At 51.4% G+C, this 16,899-nt stretch overlaps 10 protein-coding genes across 10 annotated transcripts; 4 read left to right on the top strand and 6 right to left on the bottom strand.

Moving 5' to 3' along the window:
- Nucleotides 1-273: 273 nt before the first annotated feature.
- Nucleotides 274-1,396, top strand: PMZ80_001937 (uncharacterized protein; the record flags this gene model as incomplete). Its single annotated transcript, XM_064870374.1, has 3 exons — nucleotides 274-384; nucleotides 430-639; nucleotides 692-1,396. 3 exons carry the CDS (start codon nucleotides 274-276, stop codon nucleotides 1,394-1,396), a joined length of 1,026 nt encoding a protein of 341 aa, XP_064732827.1.
- Nucleotides 1,397-1,593: 197 nt separating this feature from the next.
- PMZ80_001938 (uncharacterized protein) lies at nucleotides 1,594-2,693 on the bottom strand (the record flags this gene model as incomplete). Its single annotated transcript, XM_064870375.1, has 2 exons — nucleotides 1,594-1,911; nucleotides 1,971-2,693. The coding sequence occupies 2 exons, from the start codon at nucleotides 2,691-2,693 to the stop codon at nucleotides 1,594-1,596; spliced, it is 1,041 nt and encodes a 346-aa protein (XP_064732828.1).
- A 409-nt stretch (nucleotides 2,694-3,102) lies between these two features.
- PMZ80_001939 (uncharacterized protein) lies at nucleotides 3,103-3,830 on the bottom strand (the record flags this gene model as incomplete). The annotated part of the gene is made up of 3 exons (XM_064870376.1): nucleotides 3,103-3,570; nucleotides 3,618-3,675; nucleotides 3,778-3,830. 3 exons carry the CDS (start codon nucleotides 3,828-3,830, stop codon nucleotides 3,103-3,105), a joined length of 579 nt encoding a protein of 192 aa, XP_064732829.1.
- A 433-nt stretch (nucleotides 3,831-4,263) lies between these two features.
- PMZ80_001940 (uncharacterized protein) lies at nucleotides 4,264-5,343 on the bottom strand (the record flags this gene model as incomplete). Its single annotated transcript, XM_064870377.1, has 1 exon — nucleotides 4,264-5,343. The coding sequence occupies one exon, from the start codon at nucleotides 5,341-5,343 to the stop codon at nucleotides 4,264-4,266; it is 1,080 nt and encodes a 359-aa protein (XP_064732830.1).
- Nucleotides 5,344-6,528: 1,185 nt separating this feature from the next.
- PMZ80_001941 (uncharacterized protein) lies at nucleotides 6,529-7,872 on the bottom strand (the record flags this gene model as incomplete). The annotated part of the gene is made up of 1 exon (XM_064870378.1): nucleotides 6,529-7,872. The coding sequence occupies one exon, from the start codon at nucleotides 7,870-7,872 to the stop codon at nucleotides 6,529-6,531; it is 1,344 nt and encodes a 447-aa protein (XP_064732831.1).
- A 564-nt stretch (nucleotides 7,873-8,436) lies between these two features.
- Nucleotides 8,437-9,147, bottom strand: PMZ80_001942 (uncharacterized protein; the record flags this gene model as incomplete). Its single annotated transcript, XM_064870379.1, has 1 exon — nucleotides 8,437-9,147. One exon carries the CDS (start codon nucleotides 9,145-9,147, stop codon nucleotides 8,437-8,439), a length of 711 nt encoding a protein of 236 aa, XP_064732832.1.
- Nucleotides 9,148-9,542: 395 nt separating this feature from the next.
- Nucleotides 9,543-10,616, top strand: PMZ80_001943 (uncharacterized protein; the record flags this gene model as incomplete). Its single annotated transcript, XM_064870380.1, has 1 exon — nucleotides 9,543-10,616. One exon carries the CDS (start codon nucleotides 9,543-9,545, stop codon nucleotides 10,614-10,616), a length of 1,074 nt encoding a protein of 357 aa, XP_064732833.1.
- Nucleotides 10,617-11,396: 780 nt separating this feature from the next.
- On the top strand, nucleotides 11,397-13,532 carry PMZ80_001944 (uncharacterized protein; the record flags this gene model as incomplete). The annotated part of the gene is made up of 2 exons (XM_064870381.1): nucleotides 11,397-11,694; nucleotides 11,770-13,532. 2 exons carry the CDS (start codon nucleotides 11,397-11,399, stop codon nucleotides 13,530-13,532), a joined length of 2,061 nt encoding a protein of 686 aa, XP_064732834.1.
- Nucleotides 13,533-14,295: 763 nt separating this feature from the next.
- PMZ80_001945 (uncharacterized protein) lies at nucleotides 14,296-14,799 on the top strand (the record flags this gene model as incomplete). Its single annotated transcript, XM_064870382.1, has 1 exon — nucleotides 14,296-14,799. The coding sequence occupies one exon, from the start codon at nucleotides 14,296-14,298 to the stop codon at nucleotides 14,797-14,799; it is 504 nt and encodes a 167-aa protein (XP_064732835.1).
- A 195-nt stretch (nucleotides 14,800-14,994) lies between these two features.
- Nucleotides 14,995-16,536, bottom strand: PMZ80_001946 (uncharacterized protein; the record flags this gene model as incomplete). The annotated part of the gene is made up of 1 exon (XM_064870383.1): nucleotides 14,995-16,536. One exon carries the CDS (start codon nucleotides 16,534-16,536, stop codon nucleotides 14,995-14,997), a length of 1,542 nt encoding a protein of 513 aa, XP_064732836.1.
- Between the last annotated feature and the right edge of the window lie 363 nt (nucleotides 16,537-16,899).

Consider the following 16,899-nt stretch of genomic DNA (forward strand, 5'->3'; position numbering starts at 1 on the left):
ATTCGTGATGCTTCGACGAGCTACGTGGCTGTCCTATAGCCGAGCAGTCAAAGAGAGGAAACCTAATGCAATGTCGTTTCCCCTGTGCCCTTTGTATGCAGGCAGCCGCCGGCACATATCACAGCAAGCCGCTTGATCTAATGAGAAGTCGTTGAGGCGCTCCCTAGAATATTATACGTTGGAACAATTTCTTCCTTTACCAAGAGGTCCAAGTTGTGTCGGCGTTGACGAATCACGTTTTTCTAGCCAACTACTAAGTGACAGATGTCAGATATGGGCACCAGAGCCGCCAAAGCAAAGAACCCTTCAGCCTCAATAGAAACCACCGACCCAGAAGAATGGAACATCAGGCTCGGCTTTGGTCGCAAGTGGTCAAAATTCAAGGTATGACCCTGATCAGCATTATTGACGCCTCTGACTTTGTGCCAGGACCAGATTGGAGAGGCATACCAAAGCCATATAGCATCCGACGCACATGCTGACCTGCCGTGGCGCGACGTGCCCATCGAGCATAGAGGTGCAGCCAGAAGCGAAGTTCTAGCTTTGTGGCGTGGCACGGACGTTGACAAGTATGCCCAGCTGACGGAGTTGCAAAGCTGTATCATGCAGTGTCTGCAGCATTATCATGAGAGTCAGCAGGTGAGACCGCTGCTCCGCCGTTGGGAGACCTTGTTCCGCTAACATGGTCTAGGCGGTTGCTCGCTCGGGAATTAGGTCGGAATCGTCTACAGCTGTAGCGACTGCGTCACCAGATGATGCTGAGGCCGATGCTACAGAGATTGAACCGACAGGTGCGGCCGATGATTCTGTGTCACGAGCAGTGGATGAATCAGATGATACCTCTGAAGCGCGTCCGCCTGGAAGGAATAACCACAGAGATGATGCGAGAAGAGGATCCAGACCACGTCAGGCTGTGTCCAAAGCTTCACGACAGCGGCGTCGCGCGACTGCTGCCAGCATTGCAGGCTCTACGCCACACGATCGATCGAGGTCCGCCTCGAAAGACACAACGGGCGCTGAAGACGAACAAAGCGACGAGCCAAAGCAAGCAAGTCTGGCACCAGGAGATGGTCAGCAAGACCTCGAAGCAGATATCGCCAGTGGTCAAACCGAGCAGACCAACCAAGCGCCGTCCCAGCCTCCATCGCGGCGTCCGTGGTATGAGCTGGAGATTGAGCGCTTGAGGACAGAAAACAGCCGACTGGTTGAAGAACGAGCAGAAATCCACAAGGCTTTCGAGGAAGAGAAAGATAAGTTTGAGCTGAAGATTGAAGACCAGAAAAGAAAGATAGAAGAGTTTGACCAGGGTATGCGGTCGATGAAATCTGCGTACATGGAGCTGAAAAGGGTGGCGGATGATGTATTTGATCCTCCAAGAAAGAAGCAACGATCATGAAATTCAAGTTTGCGAGAGGCGTACGATTTATGCTAGCGCGGAGGCTTCTTTGGTTAATGTTGCTGAAGTCTGTCAGTTTCTCGACCGCAGGCTTGGTCAACCGCTTTTGTTACCACCACTACCTCCTTCGTCAAGTTCTTCGGTGGTATTCACGACGTAGCCACGATCGTCCGTGTTCACTTCCATCTTCTCGCTGCCTACGTCCAGTTTGCTGCTTCTTCGGCAATCCATTGTCGAACTTCCTCCATCCACACCATCTCAGGCCACCACAATGCAGCATCAGCCAGATCAGCGTTAACACCCGCAATCTCCGGTACCGACAGGCTCCTCGCTTCTGCTTCAGCTGGGACATCGTCCCGATCCGCAGTCTGAACAAACCAGTACATGGACGTAGCCTCCAGCACAGCATCGACAAACCATTGTGAATAAGCGAATGACATTTGAATGTTGATGGGCTCACGGAGGTCATCCCGCTCAACTGTGAAGAAGGACCAAGGCACTTCGAACGTGACGCGCTGTTACAGGTCAGTCTCTAATATGGTTCAACGTGGCATAGATTGCGCCCCGAACTCACCAGAATGTCTCCAGGGAACTGATAGTGTACGAATGTACTGCCCCACCAGACTCGCATGTCAATCCAGAAGCTGAATGCCAAGGTGGTAGAAGGTGGCAGATCGTACGAACGACGCACTTCCTCGACTAGAGGACTGTGTTCGAAAGCGTCCCGTAATAGGGCGTGACGGTTGCCGCGAAGGAGGTCGAAGAGGTCAACTTCGAACAACATCGCTTGTCCGAGGTCGGTACCGAGCAGCATGTGGTCATGAATTATGACAGCTGTGAAATTTATTTTCTTCACCTCTTTTAAGCAGGCCCAGGGCAGCATGTTCTTTTGCAGCAGAGGCAGGTACTCCCAGCGGTTAATGCTATCGAAGTCCATCGTGCTGTTGATCGTCTTGATACCTTCGCTCCATCGCAAAAACGTCTGGTCGAACGTGTATCCCGAAAGATCGCAGTACCGTGCCTGTGGTAGATTGAGCTCGCCAGTGAAGGTCTTCTGGAGAAGGGTCCTGTATTGAAGATAGAAGTGACGAGAGACAAGCAGGAGTTTGTGGTTCGTGGGTCCTGCCAATCTTGGCTGCGGTATCTGAGGTGGATGCCCTGCGAGACTTGCTGTGATGCTCCAAGGTTGTACCATGAGTTCGAATATCTTGATCTGGATCTCGAGAGGTAGATTGAGGAAACGAAAGGGTTGGGGATTGATATCACGAGCCATAGTAGGTTGTGTCTGGTTAGCCATGACGGATGGTTGTAATGATCGAGAGAGTTCTTGGGACAACGAACATCAATGTATGAGAGGGAGCGACGTGGAAGCTTATAATGTCCATACCTGGAAGTGCAGGCGCTAGTGCATTGGATATGGCAGCCGCGTTCAACGTTCAAGTGACACTAGGTAACGAGGCAAGCGTTGGAGTAGTCAGTGACATATCGTACTAGTGCCAGGAACTTACCTAGTGTCAGTACGTACTGAGGTCAAGCACCAAAACACTGCTAATCGGTATGAACGGTGTTGACGCCGCACATCGGATAGAGAAAAGGACCTGAACGTGTTATACAGCCGGCCCGCCGTGACAAGACAGCAGCTAGAATAGTCTATGTGCGTCCTACCGTCGAAAACGCACGGGGTGACCTTCAAGCGGGCGAAACGATCACAATACCTTCCCAACAAACTGCTCCTCCATCTTCCTCACCTCCCTCTTAAACACCTCCACCTCTTTCCAGCAATTTAGCGCCTGCCTATCATTCAGCCGCAAACACGATACAACCTCATCCCTCGCATTCGAGACCTCCTTCGGTAAGTCCTTCAGCACCTTTCTCTCGCCCAGCGCCTTCTGCAGCTTCTCAATCTCTTCCTGCACCTTTTTACTGCTCGCGTTCTTCTTCGCTTTCTCCTCCTCTGACTCTCGCTTGAGTAGATCTTGTGGCTTTATCGAGGGGAGTTCCAGAAGCCCCGACTGTCGTTCTGACTTCTGGGATGTTTCTTTCTCGTCTGAAGACGTGGCTTTCTGCCGTGCTTGTTCTAGTAGGGAAGAGTTCTCTTTCGTTAAGCGTTCGAGCTCGGCGGCTACTCTTTGTTGAATGTGAAGTTCTAGGGACTTCGCTCTTGTTGAATTGGTCTTTCAGGCGTTAGTCAGGCAGTGAGTGTGCGCAAGGAGAGCCGTACTTCTGAGGACGCTTGTAACGAGTCGATTACTTCTTGTGAGAACTGTATAGGGTTTTCACTGAGCTAACGTTAGCTGTGCTGCTGACTGAATCTCTTGCGCCGCCATGCTCCCCAACCCAAACGTTGAGCAGCTCGCAAGCAAGACCCGACTGGTCTGTACCTCATGAAGACTTGTTTGGAAGCATCGCCAGGTTTGGACGCGCCTGCGCCCATTTCGATGAGGGATTTGCTAAAGGATGCTTCGTGGTCGTAGGTGGGCTGTAGCGTGGGAGAATAATCTTGTATAGGAGACTTTGTTGTGCTGCTGTGAGTTGTCCTTTCACGAGTCGGAGCTGGCAACCGCGAACTTTCTTGCGGACTCGGAAGCAACAGCCATGAGCTCCAATAACTTGGCAGGTACGAGCCGCAAGCTCTACACAGGCAGGTTTGGCGAGCAATTTCATGCCAAGCATTGCAGTTGTCTTCCAGGGGCGGAGCGGAGACGAAGTCCCGGTCAATACGGTATTCCAGGTTGAGAAAGGATTGATTGTACGGAATAATTGGAATCAGCTCGAGAATTCCGAAAGCAATTGTCTCGATTGACCGCGACTTTGATCTTCCGACCATCGGTATACTGTTTATCTATTCATCCGCTACACAAATCTCTTCACAACACACTATTCCGTCCCTGTTCGTTCGAGTTCAAACCTGGACTTGAAGCGTCCTTTGGAGTACAGCCATGATCGATGATGCTTCGAACCACTTTATCGGCGTCGAAATGACCACCAGCAGCTTGATTGGTGGTGCCAGTGATTACCAGATCGAGAGAAGGTACCCAATACAACCAACTACCCCAATGGCCAGTATGGCCCCAAGCGTCTTGACCAGCATAAGTGTACTTGACAACCCCACATCCGTAAGTCCCTGACGACTCCAAGTCGTACAACAGCTGCATGGTTGCCTCATCGAGCAACCGACCTTCATATAGTGCTCGTCCCCAATGGTTCAAGTCCTTAGAGTTACCCACCAGACCACCGGCTCCGTACAAATCGAAGCTCGCATGGAAATGCGTCACATCAATGGTGTCCTGATACTGTCCTGCTCGTTGCGTGGAACCTTTAGGCTCTGGCTCTAGGATTTCCCACCACGTATATGGCATATCGAGCTCGTCGAGGCCAGCCAAGTCACGCACAGCGGCTGCGAGACCAGTCCCTGTTACTTTCTCCAATATCAGGCCAAGGAGCGTGTAACCGGTATCCGTGTAATGGAAGACTTCACCCGGGGCTCCAACGGGTTTCGAATTGACCGTAGACCATTTCATTACAGATCGTTGAGTCCAGTGGTGTTGTGGCTCATTGAAAACCTCTTGCATCCATCGCAAATCAGTCGCGAAATCACCCAGTCCACTTGTATGATGCAAGAGCTGCCATATTGTGATTTGACCAGCGTTGAAAACTCCTTGTGATTGCTCGAGCAGATCGATGGCCCAGCTGGGAAGATATTGCACAGCAGGAGCGTACAGGTCGAGCTGCCCTCGCTCCACGAGCTTTAGTATCGCTACGGCTGTGAACGTCTTCGTGATACTTGCAAGGCGCCATGGAGTGTCTTCGAAGAGAGCTGGTTCATCGGCGAATCTGCCAGCTTTCGACTGAACGCTTGTTGTGCAGTCGAGCCCGCAGTGCGGAGAGGACAATGTTAATTGTATGCCAGGCCAGGCGGGATTATTGTCCAACGTCTCCTCCAGCATCGTTGTCAGCCACTGTGGGCACGCTTGAGAGTCACTGCCAGACATGAAGAGTGTAACGATAAGAGGGATGTGTACTTCAATTAGGGGTATACGTTCAGAGTGCTGATAGGGAATTGTGAACGATGTCTACTTGATGTCAAAAGATGTTTGTAAACAAGTCTTGGAATCTTGAGGTTCTATGATCTTATGACCACACCTTAGCTGCTCCTTTCCTCGTTCGTAAGGCGTAATCTGAAGGGTCTAAACTGTGTAGCCTTCACTAAAACCTTACTGAGATGTGTCTAGGTGCTAGACCTAGCATGTGTGATCGGCATCCTAGTACGTCGATGTCCAGGGTAATACTAACATGTACTAAACGTGGTGCAATAAAAAAGCCGAAGGCACTTACGCGCTGTTCCTCATTGTGGACTGTTCTTTCGAAACGAAGCGAAAGACAGCAGCCTGAAGTGGATCATTGTGGATGGTTTTTCGTCCGAGTCTCATTCACGTGGCCATGAGCTCGGCCGAGGGTGAGTTAGAGCCCAGCGTTCTCGCTTTCCGCCTGGGGAATGGTAGGAGTAGAGAAAAGAGATCGCTGCAGGTTTCGTGTTTGTTGGCAAGTATAAGCCGCAAGTTCGAGATAGGTCACTTTGGCGAGCAATCTATTTTCGTGGAACGGACGGTCTTCCAGGCGCGGAGCGGGACCGCACGAGTGGCAACTACACTGAGCACCAGTGAGCTTACGGCCCATGAGCGTTCGAGAAGATGACCTGTAGAGAGAAAGTGTTATCGTGTGAGCATACACACAAATGAACGCCGCAGCGGTCGTGGTCATCAATAAATTCTCAGGGTCCATTGCTACTACAAACACAGTCAAGTATTGATAAGATTAAGCGCGTGATGGTGTACAAATACTTAAAAGGTTGGTTGTCCATGCCCTATCTTTTTATGTTCGAAAGACAGCCTTGTTCTCATCCTGATTGCTTTCTATCGTAGACATGTCCTCAGTCATGTCCGTCGTCGAATGTCATAACATATCGAGCACTCCTTCTCCTTCGTACCTTCGTGACATCTTTCATCTCAAGGAAGCCTCCTCTTGAGGTTCCGAATATTTCTTGGTATGTGGTAACACACACTTGCTTATCGTACCTTATTTCTTACGAGCGCATGATATCATGGATCGCCTCGTTGGCCCCAATACCTGCTTCAGATACCTCCGTCCAGCTCTGCTTCCTCTTGTTGCTCCCATAAGTCGGCCAACCTCCTCATCTCGTCCCGGACCGACCGAAGGGCTGGACTGTCGTTACCGTAATAGTCACGTCCCAAAAAGAGAGCTGCGTGGTGATAATTGAAAGCTTCTTCCCAATCTTCCCGGGCTTCGGCGGTCTGGGCATCCTGAAGCGCCATTTGCGTCTCCTCAAGACTCGCCTCACGGCGGTCCGGATTGTCGCTGAATCTGAGGTTGGGTAGATTGTAACGCTCACGAGTCTCGCGACGGTCTTCGTCGACCTCAGGCGACGCTGTAGACATCTGATGTTGTGCTATCGAACCGAAATCTTGGCTCCACTGATCGAATCCTGGGTCAATGTCATTCCCCATACGGAGTGAACCGAAGTCAGGGAGACTTCCGGAGTCTGACCACGCGAGATGAATAGTCGTGTCGAGCACTGAGTCAACATTCGACTGTTCAGAAAGAGAGTCTTCGTCCCAAGTCTGAAGTCGCCCGGCTGGTGAGCTAGGCGGGTGGAAGGGGACTCGCTCTGAGACCGACGCCGTTTGGATCAAGGCTTCACGGAATCCCGAATCGATATCTGTAGTAGGAGAGTAGACGTCCTGCTGGCATGTGCATCTGCAAGCACACATACTCATTGCTTCGATATGGTCAATTCGGAAGTTTTGATAGTCAGGATCCTCGGCTTGGTTGTGGGGTGTTTTGACGATGCGGCAGGTACTGCAGACGAGGGCATTGCCTTCCTGGACCCAGCGCATAAACTCTTCACTGTATGGCTTATCACAGTGCGAGCACATCGGGGTTGGCTCTTGATGCTGGTCTGGATGCCAGTTTGTGGGTAGCTGCATGTAGCGGGCTTCAGGAAATGGTCGGGCCAAAGCAGCATACGGGCGACCAGTGGCATGATGGACCGCTTCGAGCTCCCACGGCTCAAGGCATTGATCAAGCCGGCTGGCTTCGATAGTCCCCACTGTATTTTCGGAATTGGAAAGAGATGACTCCTGTGGTATGCCGAGATCGTGCTTGAGACCAACAGCGTGATGCCCTGGTGCTTCGTAGAATAGTCTTCTCTCCTGGTCCTGTCCTTCATTGGAGATGACATTTGTTTTCCAGCCATGCTTTCGCGCCATCGTCTGTTCAGCCTCGGTAGCACGGCCGGTTAACGGGTTATCAATTTCATCTTCGGACTCAGAGCTGTATTCATAGTCAGAATCCTCTGAGTCGCTTTCGTTGCCACTGCACTTACAAGGGCAAGTGCACTGCATGTCGCCGAGACGCGCATAGTTGAGCTCTGTCAACTGGCGGTTGTAGGATACCATGGCATTTCTCAGTCTCTCGTCATTGAGACGATTGCATTCAGGGCAATGCCCATTGCTATGCTCCGTTGGTGCCCACAAGAAGACTCTGAGTCTGCAATGTTCACAATATGAAGGTCGCCGGTTCGAATGTTCGACGATGCGAGTGCTCCGTCTCAATGGCCTCTCCCCAGTGAATGGATCCAAGGGATTCCTTCGCCCTTCTGAGGATGACGTGGCTGGCATTCTAGAGGGGTGACTTGCGAATCTGGAAAGAGTCAAGTGTCTGTAGGTTTGTTGGCCTGGCGTGCTTTAATGGTTGTGGCTGGTACTAAGCGTAAAATGTGTGTGGGCGTGTCCAGAGAAACTAGGAACTGCTCGTCCCACTTGACATCTATGCGGCGCTGGATCTCGAGCCTCAAATGCTCTGTTCACATGCACTCACTGTCGGCAACAATGCATATATATACTAAGCGGCACAAAGCCTCATTGTCACCTTGTGAAAGCAACGTGCCTTCACTCGACAATGCCTCCGGCGGTGCCTTGTTCTCGGTCGTTGTTACGTTCGTCAACAAGCAAGCCAGAACTTCAGCCGAGCTCTTTCCGGACTATCCATGCGCCCGAAGGCTTCAGACGACGGTAGTACTGCTGTTGCACCATAATTCTTCTGAATCCTTGTTTGTCGTACCACGTCAACGCATCCGCATTCGATTCCCAAACATGAGCATAGACGCTGCGGACCTTTGGATGTGTTGATGGCACACTAGCTTTGACCGCCTCAAGTAGCCCTGCGGCAAGCCCGAGGCCTCGGAAAGGTGCCAGAATCCCCACAGCTTGGATGTAGATCTGCTGATAGACTTCATTTTCGGCGTTTGGAAAAGGTTCAACCCGACAACGAATCCATCCAACAGGTTGCGAGTCATAAAGTGCCACAAAAGACAACGCGGAGTGCTTTTCAGGCTCCAGACACTCTGTGAAGAACTTGTCAGAGTAGCGGACAGGCAGGAGAGTAGCGGTAATCGACTTGAGGCGGTCGAGATAAAGCGGTGATATCTTCACGATAGCAGCTCGAGGATCACACAATTTGTGACCTAGCCCGAGCGGTGGGGTCGATTCTCCGGGGATCTGACTCTCATTGTTGACGGGCTCTTTGCTGATGGTGGTGGTTTCCTGCCTACTCTTTTGAGTTTCAATGTCAGAAGCAGCAGTTGCTGTTACATTAATTGTAGTAGTGACTTCTTTCGTACTGATTGTAGGCCCTGGAGGTTGCAGGAAGGCCAAGATCGATCCTTGCCTCATCTTGGATGAGATACTACATGAGGAGGAAAGAGCTACCCATGACTGATCAAACGTACGTAAGGAAGGTGCAGCACGCGACGCGTGAGCAAACAAACTTCAGTAAATTAAGGTTAACGCTAAATGCGGGATGCCGATCGTGGCGACGACGAGGTCCACCGAGATCTGCAGCTGCCGCGCTTAAGCACAAATGAACTTTTGGCGCGCCAGCCTCTGGCCGCAGTCACACGCACCAGATCTCGTATGCACAGGCTTTTACCAGTACCAAGCAGCTGCGGACGAATCCGTTGGACTCGGTGACAGTAGCTTCGAGTGACATCTGCCTACTCTGGAACGTTGCTTGACGACAATAAGGTTGACGAAAGGGTGAGAGGAGCAGCCTTCTTTGGACTGCCAACATGGCGACCACTTTGGACGAGTCTCTCACATATGAGGGTCATATAGCATCCATGGCGCACATATTCGAGAGCGTTATCGAAGGCATTGTCCATGATTTGGTTCTTGAAGTACACAGAGAAGAGAAGATTGCTCGGATGCAAACCGCCGTCCTCGACCTTAACATTAGAGCCGAGAAGCTTGGAAAGAATGTCAACGCAGGCGCAGACGATGGCCCAGAGAGCGAAGCAGTCGAGACAAAGGCAGCTGTAGCCCAAGCAGGCGCCGTACAATTACGAGGCAACCCTCTCAAGCAAGTGAAACACACAAGATGTCCCAACTGCAGGTTACCGCGACTATGGTATCCTCGAGTTGGCTTCAACTCTCGACCTCCGCCAGACCCGACAGCACAATATTGCAAGACCGAGCCTATGATTATCATTGACAAACACGATGTGCATGGTCAGCGGAAGAAGGGTGTCAAGGTTAAGGGCCAACCCAAAGGCAAAGGAAAAGGCAATAAGCTTCGCGAGTCATCTCCTGCCTCGAGTATAGGCGACCCCTCGACTCCCCAGTCAGCGATACCAGACTCGTTCGAGTTCAAAGAGATCGATTATCCTGCTGCGAAATGTCCAAACAGGAACTCACACTTGGGCGATCACTGGAAGGCTGTCAACCTCTTCGCAACACATCTCAATGGCAGCTGTTGGCTGAAGAGAGATAGAGCAGCTCTGAGGGAGGCCAACGCGAAATTGTCTGGCACTCCCAAGGACAGCCGAGCCAACTCGCCGAAGCCTACAGCTACCAACGGTACGAAGAGGAAGGCTGATGAGAAGGACTCGGAACCTGCCCCTAAAAAGAAGCAGAAGATGAGTGAGACCAAGAAACTTGATAAGAAGACAGCTCCACAACCCAGTAAGCTCAGAGAGCAGTCTACTGCAGGTGACGACGGAGACGACAGCTCAGTAAAGGGAGATCCAGATACAATACAGGTTATGCCGAGATCGAATCCTGATGGAGAGGTCGTGGGCAAGCTCAAGTTAACAACTTCGGGCGTTGCTAGGAAAAAGCCTCCGAAGTCTGGCAAGAAGTCGTGATAAAGGTTCTTCAACAGCTGAGAATGGACGTGAAATCATAATGTCCAATGCTGCATCCTCTTCATCGTCGTTTCGTTCTCGTACCTTAACCTGTGTTGACTCGACTGTGCTTTCGGAAGCTGCGCCTATTATCGAAAACAACAGCAAGGCTCCTCCTCATGACGACCGCCAGACTATGGACCCTTCATACTACAACCTCGACGGCAGCAAGCATAACATTTTCGAGGTGAGTACCCCTACATACATATGATGATGTACTTATCGGTTCAGGGTTAAACATCATGCTTACATGGTGCAGGAAATTGCTCGTCAATATTTTCCAGCTTCCCAAGCCTCCACCCTCGCTACCTTTGAGCAAGAAAAGATGAATCTGTTGCATGTTGGCTTGTTTTTGCAACCTTCACTCACGCTGTTAGAGTTTCAACCATGATCCACTTACTACCTTGGCAACAGCAACAACAACAACCACATCACAACAGCAACCTCCTGGTCCTGAGGCCCGATATGTGTCTCTTTCGGGCTGTGAAGACTATATATTGCTGCACCAAAGCACGTTCTGCAGCTGTCTCTCCTGGCTATGTATTCTACGCCTCCTGCGCCCTCGTGAGAATCTAATCACCAAGGAAGACCTTCACTCGAGATTACGTCGACGATCATCATCCAGCAGGTACACTCGTGCTTGAGTGCGATCAAGGTTAACTGAGTTTGACATTGGCACACGAATTTCATCGTCCGGTGTCGATCGGCGTCTCGTTCACATCTTCACATCCATCTCTGGTCATGCCTTCATCATTTGCAGGAGAATCGCGCCTCTCACAGCTCCTCAGCACCATCGGCCAGAAGAGGAGCGCGGATGAGATCGAGGCACAGAGTGCCATCGTCAAGCGACGGAAGCAGGATAAACTAGACTGCAGAAGAAAGATCGAAATCGCACGAAATCAGAGCACGTATAGCGATGCCATCATCAAGCCCATACTGGAAAAAGAGCGGGTCACCACTACAGAAGATCTCGAGATCGTGGAGGCTGACAAAGATCCAGAGGACATTGATGTTCTTTACGAGAGTCGCGCTTACGATGGTCGTCTTTCTCCCTATACGAAGTTGATTTAGTTGATCGACTCCGAAAGCAATGAACGACTCACATATCTGCGAGCAATACCACATTTCGGCAGGCTATGGAAGAAGACCCTTTCGCTCTTGCCACAACACCTGTTCCGAGTTGTACAAGCTGGATCTGCTGGGAGGGTGGTTGAAGAGAACGGCATCACAACGTTTCTCTCACAAGCTCTTGCCACGACCGAGGAGCCGACCACGTCCAAGATTGATCTGTTCCCGATGAAGGATATTGCACATCAATTGAAGTGCCACATTAGCGGTTGGCGAGCTTCTGGGTCGAAGCGCATACCTTTCGCCAGCCATTACATATCGACAACAGATAGCTGGGAAGCTGCGCTCAATCGTGCGGAACGACATCTCTGCAAGGGCGACAAAGATATCACGATTTACGTGATCGACACTAATACTCTACAAGAACCTGCCAATGTGCAATTGATGTATCTGGCTCTCAAGGCATGGAATGTCTCCGACATTGCAACCTGGAAATCCGATATGTTCCGGTACGGATCTTTGACAAAATGGATCTTCTGGGACAAGATAGTGGCGAGAGATGTCGACAAGATTCTCTACGCGTCATTCGCCAGACCGGCACGAGGCCTCGAAGCGCCCCGTGGCTGGTGTCACCAGCTGCCAGACCTCGTGCCACATGTTATGCATGCAGCAAAACATGTTGAAGGTACAAAAGCTGGGGTACCGCGGACCGTCCTTCATGCAACGATGTATCACACAAGCCAGGAGAAGAAAGAGATTGAGGATTTTGACGAGAAGGTCTTCGTTGGTCGTATGAGCAAAAAGTTGCCAAAAGCACCCAAATCTGTGCAGGAGGACAAACGAAACCAGATTGACGACCAAACCATCGAGAATGTATGGGACTTGATCGGTGAAAGAGCTTGTCGACATGTGCTCTTCATCTGGATCCTATCCCTCATGACCAAACGTTACTACGACTTCAGCATTGTGGAGGCTATCGTACGACGACATCCCGAAGCTGTTACGAGGAGCCTGGAAGTGGTCAGAGAACACCAGGTATCTGGTGATGGATGCACAGAAGTCCTGGTTTATTGCATGCCGGGTCCCAATTGCTTCGGCCGAGTCGATGTCAACCACTACCAGAAGATGGTGTACGAATGCATAGTGAGATGGGACCTACTGAAGCGAGCGGATGCCAATCACCCATATCATGGTATCGATGTGTACCTCGTGTCCGGCGAGAGCCGCCCGTTGAGAAACCTCGTCAGACTCGATGAGCATGGCTTGCAGGGTGGATGTAAGAGCAAACAGGTGCTGCCGGACAAGACCTTCAACGTGGAACGATTGGAGTACGACGCAGTCCTCAAATATGGCACGAAGATCAAACATCCCGAGACTGATGAGGAGCATACGGCTCGTATCGAGGCGACTTATCAGAACAAGTTCTATGCACCTGACGGCCTACGTAACTTGACATCAAGACCTCGGAATGTTATAATGGCACAGAATGCAGCGATGCGGTCTCAGCTAGCTACGACACAACCTCAACCTGTACAGCCGGTGCAGCCGTCCGAGAGCAGACTGTTACAGTCCAAGCTTCGCACGCCTCCTACGACTGGTTATGGTGGGCAGGTTATGGATGGGAAGGTTATGGATGGGAAGGTTATGGATGGGAAGGTTATGAGAAAGAAGGTTGTGGAGGGGGAGGTTGTGGAGTCCGGGGTTGTGGAGCCCGAGGTCATAGGGTCGGAGGTTGCAGGGTCAGAGGTTGTCGAGGGAGAGGCTACGGAGTGGGAGCTCGTGGCGCATGGTGTCGTGGGGAGGCTTTGAAGGCTGGGCCTACTGCGACTGAAGCCAGAGTCAGGTGCGAATTTTCCGAGGCTAGATTCGAGGGAATCCGAGCTGCCGACGATCCAGACAGCGTTATCACCCGACTGGCCAATCCAGAATTCGGGTAAGAACGCGAGTTCTTACCATCAGCACTGGATCGTCCTACATGGTTTTGTATGCGGGAGGGACAACCGAGGACGTAGCTGTTGACAGCTAGTTCCAGTTTTGATGGTCGAGCTGACGGTTCCGAGCATGTATCGAGCCGCGGACGATTCGCCTATGAGTAGCTAGTGAGCTACTCTTGACTACGGAACAATACGAGCGTTCACGATATTGTACGAACGTTGAAGTGATCGTTGTTCCGCTGTGGTAAGTACTTTATTCACTTCTCGTTCAGCTAGCGGCCTGTTACAACCCGCAACATTGCTCCTGGTAACGTTCGAACTAGCAACGCAATTTGACGGTCTTCTTGCTGGACCCAATTTGGTTGCATACCACTAATGCGAGTACCCGAGCATGCACGTCGTTCCATCGATGCGTTATGCTCTTCTGCTTCTGCCTTCCTTGAAGCAAGATACCATTCATGTTCTTTGTCCCAACGTACAAAGGAACAGGAGTGAAAGCGCGTTGTTTGTCGACAATGCCTGTTGTCCTAAGCGTTACAATGCTACGCCAATGTGCAAGCAGATGCCTGATTCATGACCTCGAGATCCAGTACATAAGTCCTGAGCATGCCCCTTCACCTGACTCACCAACCAGCACAATGTCTCAACGCAAACTCACCAGCATGGGTTTCACCACCCGAACCAAGAAAGACACCAAACCCAGAGACGAGAGCACTAGCCGCCCCGTCTCCGCCCCACGCTCCACTGATGAGACCAGAGGCCGCACAACCCACCGCCAGGAGGACCCCAAACAACCCACCCGCACCCCAAGCCGCAGCGCAAACATAACCCGCCAATCCAGCCGTCGCCCCCGCCGTGAAGCCCAACGCTCCATATCCCCCATCCGTGCCGTGTACCACGCCAACCAGCGAAACGATCTGTATCGTGGTGGGAGGATATTCACTGGACGTGTTAGGGGTCATGTATCGCAAGGTGAGTGGTATGAGCGGTCACCTCATTTGAGGGATGGTCGGGCGCATAGTGTCGATAGAAAGCCGCCTAAGTCTCCGAGTTTGAAGGATGAGGGCGAGGAGGATAAGCTTGTGAGGAGGATGGTGGAGGCGAGGGCGAAGATGAAGGGGAGGAAGGAGAGGACGTTGTAAGGTGTTGAATGATTAGTGTACTATATGTCTTAGGGCGTTCGGCTAGCATTTGTAAATGAACATTGAAAATTGAAGGTTGAAAATATGTGAATGGGACTCCGCTGAGCACGTTATTGTATTCCTGACGCTTTACTCCTTTTCAATGCTTGGTGTTGTTTGCCATGATGTTCCATCAACGCCGCGAAAATATGTTGCTTACAGCTTGCTCGGCCTAGTTACCTGAGCACTCCAAGTGGCAGCATATGGATGCCCTCTGCTCTTGCACACCATGTGATCGATATCACCGGTATTGACATATTCCGGTCCACACTGATCGATGTTCGTGATACCACAGTTTCTCATCGCAACCTCCAACTCATCTCTGAAGATATCGATCAGTTGCTCAACACCTTCCTGGCCGTATCCGGTGGCGTATAACACTGGTCTGCCGATACCAACCCCGACGGCACCAAGGCAGACACACTTGAGGATATCTGTGCCTCGTCTGATACCTCCATCAATGAGCACCGAGAACGGTTTCGTAAGACCAGCCTTAACACTCGCCGAGTTGGGATGGTGATCTCGGAAGATCTCTGGGAACCGCGCATGAATCTCTAGCAACACCAGTATGGCCGGCGGACTAGTGTCGAGATTTCTTCCGCCATGGTTGCTCAGCACGCATCCATCCAAGCCGATATCTAGCGCCATCTTGACATCATCGGCGCTCATCACACCTTTTGTCAGCATCGGCATGTCATAGCCAATTTCTCCACGTAGCCAGCTGATATAGTCCCAACTCAGGTTCGGATCGATGAAGCCACCCATCAGCCGGCCATAACCACCACCCTTCTTGTCGTTCTTGGGCTTGTTCTTCTGCATGGGGTTCTCGATGCTCTCATCTGCCTTCACTCGCTCGTCGGCTTCGCGCTTACCGGCTGCTGCCGCGTCGACTGTGACCATAATCGCAGTGATGTTCTTGTGCGACTTGATTTGCGCAAGCAAAGCATTAGTCTTCTCTCTCCGCTTGTCGACATATAACTGGAAAATGAAAGGATGACTTGAAACTTCTGGCTGGCTGACGATGTCGGCAGCTGCGTATGAGGCATTGTTCGAGATGGACTGGATGATATTACGCGTTTTGCATGCTCGGCCAATGGCAAGTTCGCCGTCCGGATGTATCAGACGTGCCATGGCTGCTGGTGATACGAACAGCGGGAAGCTGACCGGTTTGCCAAGAAGTGTGGTGTCTGTGGTAATGTTCATCACTTTGCGCATTGTCCGCGGCCTGAGGAAGATCCTGTTGTATAACGAGTTGTTGGCATCGCGGGTGATGAGGTCATTCGATGCGGACGAGTAGAACGCCCATGTCTTAGCTGTAGCTGAATTCTTGGCTGCAAGCTCGAAGTCATGAGCGTTGATTATGCCATCCAACGGCGGCTTTGTAGCCACAGACTTTGATTTCGCTTTTGGTGCCGCGCTCGGTAGCGGTTCAGACCACTCTTTCGTTATGGTTGACTCGTCGACTGTGCCTTTGTGTGCTGTTGCTGGTAGTCCGTTTTTTATTATTGATGGGGCATGGATTTCGTTGTATGCTTCTGTGGCGTCGCGTCCTGCATATTTGTAGATGATAGCTGGGCCGCCCGGGTGCTCGGGAGCAAACTGTGTGATGTCCCAGACTTGGCCCTCCACGACAATCCAACAGTCTTCTTCTTTGTTGTGAGACTGGATTTCGGATACCGCGACCTTCCTTTCGCTCATCTTGCTGGATAGGTGCAAGATGGTGGATCGGAGAGTTATTGCTTGCCCCAGAAATGTGCAGGTACTTCAAGTTCCAAGTACTTCCCTCAACGCCAGCGTGGTCTATGTCTATATCTATAGGAAGCCGAAGGGTTTGTCGATGAAGCCATGTTGAAATATCTCCCCTGGCATTGGCTCTTTTATCTGGGGGTATCGAGCTCGGCCAGTAATCCGAAATTATGCGGAGAGCGGCGACAAGATGGAGAACCCGCCGCGTGGTGGCAGCGAGCACTAATAAACGGCTGTGAACCGGTCGGGTCGGAGTATTGCAAGCCGAGGGTGAAGCTAACCACGTCAGGCAAGGACGCGTTTTGTGCTTCAAAC

This window comes from Knufia obscura, assembly GCF_036327395.1.
Source record: "Knufia obscura strain CCFEE 5817 isolate CBS 148926 chromosome Unknown scaffold_2, whole genome shotgun sequence".
In the NCBI taxonomy this organism is placed as follows: domain Eukaryota; kingdom Fungi; phylum Ascomycota; class Eurotiomycetes; order Chaetothyriales; family Trichomeriaceae; genus Knufia; species Knufia obscura.